This window comes from Salvia hispanica, chromosome 4 (assembly GCF_029641045.1).
Source record: "Salvia hispanica isolate PSC_SH4W2 chromosome 4, Shi_PSC_v1, whole genome shotgun sequence".
NCBI lineage: Eukaryota > Viridiplantae > Streptophyta > Magnoliopsida > Lamiales > Lamiaceae > Salvia > Salvia hispanica.
In genome coordinates this window covers 1,324,922-1,336,977 of record NC_142695.1, presented here as the reverse complement: position 1 = coordinate 1,336,977, position 12,056 = coordinate 1,324,922, and the positions used below count along the sequence as shown (strand labels likewise).

The window sequence follows — 12,056 nt, the reverse complement described above, 5'->3', positions numbered from 1 at the left end:
ACGTTAACCTCAAGTCAATATAAGGTCGACAATTTTGAGACTTAAGTTAATTTTAAGCAAACTGAATATTTCCGGTGGATGCAATAATTTAAAAGAGTGAATTAAAACTCAATTTTTTTATTATCAAGAAAGTACTAGTTTATACTAGTACAAGATTTTAAATTAGTAAGGTTATATACTTTAATAAATATTTTATTCCCATAATAATAATTTAAGAGGGTTCACTTTTAAATACTCTAGTATTTACAGTCAAGCTAATAAAGGATAAGATTATCCCTCTTAAAAGGTGATTTTTTATTGATTAGAATGAAAAAAAAAAGAATGATATAAAAGGTAAGTATACTATTATCTCTTATCTATATCTATATGAATATATAACACTAGTCTATTTAGTCAAATAATGCATGTGTTTGTTTATTTATTTGATTGATTTTATATGTTTCATCATTTTGGATGTTTATAAACTTCTAAAAGCTAAATACAAGGAAGATTTATGGAATACGTAATGAAGGATTTGTTGTTTTTTCATGAAAGATATATAAAAGATAAGTTTTTTCTTATATCTCAATTTTCCTAACCATCAAAGAAATAAAAGTACAGTTTATCGCCGATCTATTTGAATCAATATTTAGTCAAATTATTGCATGTGTTTGTTTGTTTATTTATTGTGTATTATTCAAATGAAAAATGAGCATATGCACCATGGTTAGATAAAGACTTATATCGAGTGATTAGATTCAATATATATTTTATTTGACTCATCATTTTGAATGTACATGAATTTCAAAAGGCTAAATATAATCAGATTTTTATAACATGCAATGATGGAATATATATAGGTAAGGCATTAAAATGGCTTAATTATGATGCTCGAATATAATATAATAACAAGAACATTGACACAAACACGATAGTAGAATTCATATATTTTGAGTGGAGAACATATATAGTCATAAACTTCACCAAACCCTCACTTATTGCAATTACAACATATATATATATAGACTTAATAAAATCAACAATATTTATTATGTGGATAGGTTGGTGAGATCAATGTCCCAACACTTAGGCAATCATTCATCCAAAGATGTGAGACTCCAAGTCTTTAGTGAGACAGATGAAGAAGTTCAAGAAGGAAACCGGGTGTAGATTTTCGGGTGAGATGAGCTCGTAGTCTATAGTCCAAGTGATGAAGTCGACGCCACTTTTGGTCTCAACATGGGCCGTTATGACCAAGTCCTTGTAGAGCACGCAAAGGTCTCCTTCGAGCATCTTCCACGAGATTTGCTTCTTCTCCTTGTCGATGCCTTGAAGCACTTGTTTCGCCGTCTGAGGTTTGCCATCTATCACATATATATGCACATGCATAATTGAATTAAATATCGTATACCTTTTAAATTGTTCCAAACTTTTTTTTACTGGGATATGACCTCTATGTTACATACAAGATGTCACATGTTGGAGTTCACGAATATTGGACTATTTGACTCCATAATTGCCTTGATGCAACGCGAGAAATGAGACAAAGTCAAGTCAAATTAAACTTACCAACAGAGTAGCTCCACTCGATAACGGAGCCATTGACTCCAAATTCGCCTTGATGCAACTTACAGTCCTGGATATGCGTAGGGGTGGCTTTGATGAAGTGACGGGGATTAAGACACACGAGCTGGTGAAACACGTTGCCACTGGCCTTGAAAGCCAACTGGGCTATCAACTTGTTAGGGTATGAGGCCATTCTCTCTTGGAATCTTCTACTAAGTGATCTTTTTCAATTAATTGAGTGATGCTTCAACATTTAGCAATACTAGTCTTTATATAGACAAGAAGCTTTGCAATGTTGCTTCTTAGTTTTACTATATTTGGAGCTTTCTTGCTCATTTTGGGAAACGATTTTGAAAGTGAGAGTTTCCAAAGTTTCTTGGAAGTAAATGTCTTTGTATTTAGGGTTTTGCAATTTATTGCAAATTAAGTGTTTGTTTTAGGAGAGAAAAACGTTGGTTGTAAGATCTATGCAATCTTCCATGCACAAAAATAATCCATAATGTGTTGGGGTCCACCCAAATAAAATAATTAAATAAATAAATCCACAACTTCGTGTATATCCTCCTAATGCTATTTTATATCAGAGAATGTTTTTTTAATCCAAGTATAATTATCATCTTAGGGACATCTTAACTATTTATAGGTCATGCACGTTAGTTTTTCATACCTTATCAATTATTATAAATATAAACAAGAATCAATCCACAAATCATACACTATATTATATACCTAATCACCATTTCTCCTTTAATTCATTCTTATTTTAATAATATCTAATTTCATATATTTATTTAAATTGCGGACATATAAATTATTACGACATAATTAAAATAAAAAATTACTCATGAGGGAGTTATGTGCATGGTTAATGATCAGGTGTACAAAACTCAAGACGAAATATGTACCATATCGTGGCTCGTCAGATAAATGATCATAGTTGAGATGTGACTCATGCGGCATTTTTCACTCTCAATGCACATTCATCTGCGGGAAAAATTTTACCATTTTTATTACTCTATTTGCTTTTAAAGCGAGATTTGATTCATCATTTTGGATGTATACAAACTTCTACAAAACTAATTATAAAGAATATTATTAAAATATGTACTGAATAAATTATTGTTTCTTCATAAGGGTCCACCCCCAATCACTAATTGAGAAATTGGGCCAGGCCCAATTTCGGTCATATCAGCTACTTGTATAAAATATGTAGTGAATAAATTATTGTTGCCGGGCCCAATTTCGGTCATATCAATGTTCATGTATTTATTGAGCTTTCATCTAACATAGTACTACCTCCGTCCACGAAAATTCGTCCCGGTTTGATCGGGCACGGGTTTTAAGAAATGTAATGGAAAATGGGTTGAAAAAGTTAGTGGATTGTGGATCCTTCTTTTATATATTAGTTTTATAATAAAATGTGAGTAGTAATGAGTTAGTGGAATATGGGGTCCACTACCAAAAATGGTAAAAGTGAAATGAGACAAATTTTTAGGGACGAACCGAAATAGTAAACTGGGACAAATTTTCAGGGACGGAGGTAGTATTGTTTATATATATAAGATAAATAGTCAGAAAAATTAGTATATAAATTATGGTCAAATTATGATATTCTTGTCATTTTTGTAAAACAGCCTTAAAACTATGAATTTAATATTTTTCTTAATTTTTCCATTACAAAAAAATTGATTTCCTAGTTGTAATATGTTGTTGATTTAGTGCACGCACATTCCAAATTGATCCCGTATTTGAGTTATTTGCTAAGTACTTTGAGAGAAATGATAAAATTAATGGATGGTGTTGTCCTCGTTGAATTTTTCGATGCCAATTTAAATACAATTTCACCCAAATTAGACTACATTGAAAAATTAAGAAAAAGTACTAATTAATAAAATCTACTACTATAGTTTTTATGGCAGAATTTTCAAAATTTAACCAAAATTTTCATCATTTTTTCGGCAATTTATCCTAGATATGTGTGTACACCTTAAGACAATGACATTTCTTGTATATGAAAACACTTAAATTTTGAGCACTTATATATTTATGTGTATATCTCCACAGTTCGTATTTATATGCATGCAAAAATATTTATTTGAGGAAGGCCACCCATTTGTTCCTTCCTCACATGCTTTTGCACGTATTCGCGAAACGGAGCATCACTCTTAACACGTTGTAGCGCCGTGCTTAGCGGCTAAGCACTCCGATACATGCTAAAAGAAAGCCGCTAAGCACAACGCTGAGAACGTTAAAATGACTTAATTTTGATGCTCAAGTCAATTTTGAAAGAATGATATAGTTATATGATTACACTTGATGGATTCATCACTTTATTTATCTACTTGGAAAACAGATGTGACTCTTCAAAATTTAGGAATTTAAATATCAATAAGATTCCATTTCACGTTCATATGTTTCAACAACTTAATTTTTCTTACGCAAGTAGTAAAATTTAATAAAAAGAACGTTGTCACAACTCACAAACATGATAGTAGAATTAATATATAAATTGAGTCGATAGAACTTCGACCAAACCACCACTTATTGCAATTACACCATACATAGACTTATTAAAATCGAGAACAACATTATTAATTTATTGTGTGGGTAGGTTGTGCGATCAAAGTCCAAACACTTAGGCGATCGATCGATCAACCATAGATGTGAGACTCCATATCTTTAGTGAGACAGATGACGAAGTTCAAGAAGGACATCGGGTGCGGAGTGTCAGCCGCGATGAGCTCGTATTCGACAGTCCAAGTCACAAAGTTGACTCCATCTTTGGTCTCAACATGGGCCGTTATGACCACGTCCTTGTAGAGCTCGCAAAGGCTTCCTTCGAGCATCTTCCACGAGATTTGCTTCTTCTCCTTGTCGATGCCTTGAAGCACTTGCTTCGCCGTCTGAGGCGTCCCATCTATCACATAGACACATATGAATTTGATCAAGATTAAATACTGTATACTCCATTCGTCCCATTGGTTACAGCACACATTCTTTTTAGATTATCCCAAGATGTCACCACCGTTTGGTGTTCAACAATTATAAACAAAATAATTTGAATGGTGACAAGCTTAAAATTATTTAAATAAAATAAAATAAAATAAGCAACATTGTAGCTTACCAACATTGTAGCTCCACTCGATCACGGAGCCATTGACTCCGAAGTCGCCTTGAAGCATCTTACAGTCCTGGATCTTGTCAGGGGTGGCGCTGATGAGGTGGCGGGGATTATAGCACATGAGGTGGTGAAAGATGTCGCCACCGGCCTTGAACGCCACCTGGGCTATCAGCTTGTTGGTCAATGAGGCCATCTCTCCTTGGATTATAGTACTAAGTGATGTTTTGAGGTAATTGTGTGATGCTTCAACATTTGGGGAGTCTGGTGTTTATATAGGCTACAAGTTTGCAATGTTGCTCATTAATTTTACTATGTTTGGGCTTTCTTGTTCATTTTGGTAAAGGATTTGAAAGTGAGAGTTTCCATAATTTCTTGGTAGCAAATGTATACTTAGAATTTAAGGTTTGGAAATTTATTCAAAGTGTTTGGTGTGGGATGTATGTTTGTTTGGGAGAGAAAAACGTTGGTAGATAGGTATGCTCTATCTTTTATGCACAAAGAGGTTTCTAACGTGCATGTACTAGTTGAATAGCTACAGATTAGGGAAAAACAAGCCGGATTACACTCAAAGCCGGATTCTCCTTGACATGGAGTAAAGACGGTTCAACACAAAATAGCGTAAACAAAGCGGAAAGTAGAAATTCAAAGTAAAACAATCCTCCAAAGAGGCCAATGGGTGAAACCGCAAAACAAACTCGGTCGTTTATGGATACCTCCTATCAACTAGAACAAATCAATTCTAATCCATTTTAATTCATTCAAATACCTTTAAATAACAAATTACTCTACTCAAATAAAAGAAGGAAAGGAGTAATAAATGGCCAAGAATCCTGCCATCAATTCCTCATTTATTCATCGATATCACTCCAACACTAGAACTTCCATGTAATAATCAATAGTTATCTGGATCCGAAACTCTAACACATACCGAGAATGATCATCCAACATGACGTAGATGTTGTTATCCCTTACTAATGTCGATAAACAATATCCCTCACTAATTGTCCTGATCATCTTGTGAGGTCATGTATTCGCATCATTCTATGAGTAAATTCATTCACACTCTGTTGAAGGATACCATAAGCAATGGTGGACATCGTAAATTTTTGTATTTTGTGCGAATCGTTGTGCAAAAAGGACCTATCGTCACAATAAAATATACGAACATTATTCGCTAAAATTCAAGCTCCAATCTTATGGATTAAAATATATCCCCTCCGAAAACAAATTTCTGCATCCGCTCCTAATCATAAAATACTACCCCCTCCGTTTCTTCATAGTTGAGTCATTTTCCATTTCGAGAAAGTTTATTCATAGTTGAGTCATTTCAATATATGGTAATTTTTTTCTCTTTCTTACTTTAAAATCTCTTAATTGAGTACTTTATTCTCTCTACTTTGAGAGATTTCGGAAATTCTCTCTACATTTTCCTCTCTCTTACTTTTTTATCTGTTTATTTAACACACTCAACATTCATTTCTAAAACTTGCGTGCCGAAAAGTTCCGCCTCAACTATGAAGAAACGGAGTGAGTACAAGCAAACAATATGCAGTGCTATTTAACTACAAATCTACAACCCCCAATTCTCATACTCAAACTCACACAAGCATTTCAACAAGCAAACAATATGCAGTGCTATTTAACTTTCAAATCTACAATCCCCAATTCTCATACTCAAATTCACACAGGCATTTCAACAAACAGGTAGCATTCATCACTCCACAAGTCCAAAACGCAATCAAAACAACTAATCAACCCAAATCCTCGAAAGATAATCACATGATCGAGATACAGACGCCTAGAACAATGAGACAAGTACCAAACAGCGCGAGACCCACGCGAGTTTCTTCGCCGAGAATGATCCCGAAAACAGCCGTGGCAGCGAAAGTAGTGGCGTTGGTGACGGGCACAGCTACGGAGATCGGAGAGTCGCTCAGGATCGCGAAGAAAGTGGCCGAGGCCGACAGATTCACCACGAACGGGAGAGTGTACTGCCAAATCAAGAGGAGCTTGAGCCACTTGTGGAGCAGCGGCGTGTTTGTTTGGGGCGCTGATTTGAGCGCCTGGTCCCACAAGATTGCGCCTTTGCGCATCAGGGCGTTCGTGGCGCCCCAAACGAGCCCTACCGCCAGCATCTTCTCCACATCTCTCCCCACCATTGATCGATCGATCGGCTCTACTGTATTGTTGATTTCTGAATGAATAGATTCTGTTTTAGATCGAAAATGGAAAATACTAAAAAAGTAAAATACAATGCTAATACTAATTTAATATCCACAATTGAAAAAGATTAGTAAAATCGAAAAATAATTTCAGTTTTGATTAAGTTTTTTATTGAGTTAAAAGTACATTATACTATAATATCATAGTACATCGAATGTGGACTTTTTTCGACAAAACTACCTCCTAGGAGATAGTATCCGCCATTTGTACCCATTAAAAAAACATATTCCATTGAAGGGAAAAATGCGAGAAGAGCTCGCGTGTTTAATTCTCAACACGCATCAGCATCTCGCGTGTTTAATGATACACGACGATACACGCGTTAGGTAAACACGTGTTTGCCTTGGACCCGAATTCAGTCACATCGCTTATGTCCTCTCATTCACCGAACACCAAAACAACTCTCAGCGCGACGCCCTTCGCCCCATTCACTCCAAGCCGGCGAAAATCGAAGTGAATCCACATTTAGCTGATGCGTGTTACAGTTAAACACGCGAGACGCTGATGCTAAAATCGAAGTGAAACACGCATGAGGAAGATGCGTGTATCATTAAACACGTGAGATGCTGAAGCGTGTTCGAAATTAAACACGCGAGCTCCTCTCGCGTTTTTCCCTTCGGTGGAATATTTTCTTTAATGGGTACAAATGGCGGATACTATCTCCCAGCAGATAGTTTGGTGGAAAAAAGCCATCGATTATGATAGAGCTAGACATTTCACGTTTGACATGCGACATGATCTAAACAAATTTAACAAATGTGGAATTGTCCTATTGTTATGAACTGATTGTATGTAAATATATGAAGTATATATACCATAATTTTCGATTTTTAGTGGTGAAAAAAAAACACATGAACTTTTAAATTTTGGAATTTGCTGTTAAGATTAAATTTAAAATTTTAGCTTTTTGGAGTGCCGTATGAAATACTAATGGGCCAGCCTTTAAGCCCATCCCTTAAAACATTACCATATCAATTGTTATGAATAAATAAATTTAAATTTTAAAATCACATCATTTATGAATAAATAAATTTAGATTGAAAAACCATGTCACTTGAACATATCATGTTTTTTTCGATTGCTCAGTGCGAAACTTATTTATATTTAGATTGATAATTTTCTCTTTCACAAAAAGTTGGTAATTAATAAACAGTGAAAATATTCTCGTTGTTGTAAAATCATTTTAAAAATTAGGGTATTATTTTACAAATTCATGCACGTGCTATAAAATTCTTTAATTTATTTTTCTATGAGACAAACACGTGTGGTTAGTTTTTTATAATTAAATAATTAATATCAATTCCAAGGTAAATTTTTTCTCTTATATATAGTCAAAGTTATTTGCCATCTTCTTGAAACTTAGTATAGCTTTTCAGTGATGGCAAAAAGAAAAATAATCCAATAACGTGTAAAGATAGTAGTACTGGAAAAGTGAAAAAGGAAAATAAACAGTATTTTTTGTGGAATATCATATATAGTATTTAAATAATTAAGCAGAAATAATTTGTGGATTAATTTATCCTAGTTTCAGTGTGAATCAAATAAGGTAAAGTGATATTTGTTTCTTCCTTTGTCCTCGAAGAAACAAAGAGAATACACACACACACACATAAGATTTAAAAATAATTTGTGATCCAATAATACATTATTTAATTTACTCCCTTTTTCTAAGATACTATATAACAATTTATCCAGGCATTACATACACATGTATATGTGCCATATATTATGAATTTATGCAAGTACAAAAAACACTATATTTCTAAGGCGTTATTAATGTGACTCGTAGCCAAAAATAAATTAATTAGTCCAAAAAGCTAGAGAAGAAAGCTGGCAAACTTGGATCAATTCCATTATCAATTGCAGTTCACATATATAGCAATCTTCTATATCAAACTGTAATCAAATATACAATGTTGAAGCATTTCACAATGAGAGTTTGAGCTCCAAATCTATATCTTGTGAGCTACTTGAGTCTGAGTTCTGACTACTCATGTTCATATTGTTGGAACCCTAAATCAATCAAAACATAGTGAAATATATAATCAGAATTAATTACTAAAATTTGGTTCGATTTTTGTTCGATTTTAATGGTATATACGTACCTGAGCCGGCAGTTCGAAGAAGGATCTAGTCATGTTGGGCTCAACAAAATGTTGAGTTTCATAGCCTGCATTGCTATGATGATTCCATCTGAGTTTAAGCCAAAAGAAATTTATAATGAATGAGAAAATTGTTCGTTGAACTATCCAATATTCCAATGTTTTGGGATATGACAATTGTCGGAAAATCATGAAATTTAGTCAATATATGATTTGTCTCGCAACTTTCAAAATCAGTTAAAAAATCACGAAGTTTAACATTGCTACAGTTATATCAAACAATGTTAAAGTTTATGGATTTTTTGGATTGGTTTTTAAAATTGCGAGACAATCAAACTTTGACAAGACTTCGTGGTTTTGCAAGTGATTTGTCTCATTTAGAATACATGAAAAGAAAGCAAGAATCTTCATGCAAATTACCTTGCTACATTGGTGGGTTGGGAATCTCCATATGCAAGATTTGCCCTATCTAAATCTGGCAACCCCATCTATAAACAGTAGCAAAAAAACATTGTATTAAAACAAAAAATATTGTTGCTATTCAGGATTAGTTTCCTCCTAATTAATTACTTCATCTCACCATGTACTATCACCAAAGCATATAGTAAGTATAATATTCAGTCCTATATTTTACAGAAATGAAATTGTAGAGAATTTGAATTATCGAGATAAAAAAATTTCTTGAATTCTTGATAGACAAAGCAACAAAAAAGATATGAAAATATGAATTTAATTAGGCCAAGGTTGACTACAAAATTAGGGATAAAATGTTTAAAAATTTAGGATTTCTTCGCAATTATCCGATGACGCAGATTGGCTCACTTTAAAGTATTCCAGACAGGCCTGAATTTGACCGAATTTCATGATTTTTCGAGCAATTACTCAAAGAAATGCAAACAATCATCTAAGATTCTATGATCACTAACTGCAATTCTTCATCTAAATTCCTAGTTTAATTTCTAATCAAACTAATCTCACCATGACTCCATGGTGCCCCTGGTAGCCATAAGCCCCCAACGGCGACGACGTCAACGACGACGAGTGTGTTGATTGCATCCTCACATCCTCCTGCACAATCCCCACCCATAAAATCATAAGAAAAAAAAAACACACATACACAACTATAGATCACAACAATTTTTTTTTAAAAAAAATAGTAGTAATTTATATTAAAAAAAAAAAAAACCTGATATAAATTTGAAGCATAAGGGTTGTGATGAACAGAAGGTAAATATGTGCTTCCGAGTTGACTATGCAACCTAATCTTCTCAAGCTGGGCAACGCCGAGCCCCCGCTGCGGCTGCTTCGGCTTATCCGAGCCGCTCTTCTTCCCTTTTCTCGACGATGATGAGGAAGACGAAGACGAAGAAAGCCCACCCGAGCCCCTCTCGGTACCGCCGAAGTAGTTGCTCCCCATATTACTATGATAATCTTCTATACCGTGTGTAGTGTGTGTATTTTTCTTCTTGACTTTTGATATTTGATGCTAAAAATTTGATTTGAGTGAGATGGAATCAGAGAGATCTTTTGATATAGTAGCTTTTAAGCTGTTAACACATTGCATCGCTGGATCTGATTGTGTGTAGATTTTGTGTGATTCATTCTATTTATATATAGTACTATGCTTGAATATTTATTACTCGATGTCTTATGAATTAAGTGGAAAGAGAATAAAATAAGCACGTGAACAGCAAGTATGAGATAGATCAGAAATTAGGATTTGTTTTTGTGAATGAATGAGATCGAAAAGGAACACGTTTCATTTTACAATGAATCTGCGACCGGTTCGAAATTATAATAATTTTAAAATATTTAGAGAGTAAATATTATAGAATAAAATATGAAATTGAAAGGGTTGGTTTTAGTCAAAGGAGGAAATGATTTACATACCTTAAAACATAGAGGATTAAAGAGGAATACGGCTCATTTATGGAACAATAATTGATATTTTTTCACTTTTTTTTAATGTATGTTGGTCTGAGCTTTTTTGACAACTTCCATGAAATTATTACAATTATATATTGGTTGGATAGAGAAAAGGTATGGTCTTTGAAAGGGATTGTCTTGTGATTGTGTAACTAATTTAATATTTATGACATAATATTTTCCCAAGATTTCTAACATAAGCTAACCCAATCCACGCGCTGCTGACGCACGTTCTTCAGAAAGATTTTTATAATTTAATTGCGGCAAAAATCAGATTTTAATTAATAGTACAATTTTAAGTGGTTTCAAGACTACAAATTTGATCATGAAAAGATTATACACATAGTTTGTATGTTTAAATTCTTTATTTATTACATCCGTAATTATAAATAAATGTTTATTTACATAATTGTATCGATATATGGTAGTAATCGATTAATGTTGTTTTAGGTAATAGAAAATTTGAATTTTGAAGAGAGAAACATATATGGGGAATTAATTCATATGATTATTCTATCAATAAGCATATCTTCATTTTACTCTGAAAAATTGCCTAACAATATTTATAGTAGGACCACATTTTATAGTCGGGTAGTCGACACTCATTACATTTTTTAGATTAATTATCGTAACTTCTCTTTTGACTTAGAGATGGAGTGACACCGCTCCTTTCTGGCGGATGAGGACTGGTCAACATGTATATTAGCCTGCCGTCTTTTTGGATTGAGCGTCTTGTATCTCATCAGAATGTCCATTAACATTATGCTACGCACCTTGAAAATGTCGTTATTGATCCTGAAATCTTTCTTTCAAGTTTGTTATTAATTATTAGTTTGATCTATTTCTTTCGAGTTTGTTTGTCATTAATTAATTTGGTCATATTCAGAAAATGTTTCTCTCTTTAATATTTCAAAGATAATTTTCTTCTGTCATTTAATATTACACTATTATTTTATTCATTAATTTACAAATATATTCACATTATGACGAGCAAATAATTTTTCTCATTTCTTTTCCCTCTTATTATCGGGTAATTATAATTTTTTTTGTATGTATATAAAATGTTACAGTATGATTTTAGATCCAACCTAAGTACATCTAGATTGCACAAAATCCTGCAGCAAATGTATGGGGATTGT

The 12,056-nt window shown here is 33.4% G+C and overlaps 4 protein-coding genes across 4 annotated transcripts; all 4 read right to left on the bottom strand.

The window, feature by feature from the left end:
- Positions 1-896: 896 nt before the first annotated feature.
- LOC125197180 (MLP-like protein 31) lies at positions 897-1,778 on the bottom strand. The gene is made up of 2 exons (XM_048095892.2): positions 1,549-1,778; positions 897-1,343 (listed from the first exon to the last, which is right to left on the bottom strand). Exons 1-2 carry the CDS (start codon positions 1,736-1,738, stop codon positions 1,078-1,080), a joined length of 456 nt encoding a protein of 151 aa, XP_047951849.2. The 5' UTR covers positions 1,739-1,778; the 3' UTR covers positions 897-1,077.
- Positions 1,779-4,031: 2,253 nt separating this feature from the next.
- Positions 4,032-4,914, bottom strand: LOC125196922 (kirola-like). The gene is made up of 2 exons (XM_048095586.2): positions 4,670-4,914; positions 4,032-4,462 (listed from the first exon to the last, which is right to left on the bottom strand). Exons 1-2 carry the CDS (start codon positions 4,857-4,859, stop codon positions 4,197-4,199), a joined length of 456 nt encoding a protein of 151 aa, XP_047951543.2. The 5' UTR covers positions 4,860-4,914; the 3' UTR covers positions 4,032-4,196.
- Positions 4,915-6,255: 1,341 nt separating this feature from the next.
- On the bottom strand, positions 6,256-6,893 carry LOC125196345 (uncharacterized). Its single transcript, XM_048094834.2, has one exon. It carries the CDS (start codon positions 6,823-6,825, stop codon positions 6,442-6,444), a length of 384 nt encoding a protein of 127 aa, XP_047950791.2. The 5' UTR covers positions 6,826-6,893; the 3' UTR covers positions 6,256-6,441.
- A 1,817-nt stretch (positions 6,894-8,710) lies between these two features.
- LOC125191643 (protein SPEAR3-like) lies at positions 8,711-10,540 on the bottom strand. The gene is made up of 5 exons (XM_048089040.2): positions 10,178-10,540; positions 9,970-10,059; positions 9,412-9,479; positions 8,995-9,082; positions 8,711-8,902 (listed from the first exon to the last, which is right to left on the bottom strand). Exons 1-5 carry the CDS (start codon positions 10,406-10,408, stop codon positions 8,816-8,818), a joined length of 564 nt encoding a protein of 187 aa, XP_047944997.2. The 5' UTR covers positions 10,409-10,540; the 3' UTR covers positions 8,711-8,815.
- Between the last annotated feature and the right edge of the window lie 1,516 nt (positions 10,541-12,056).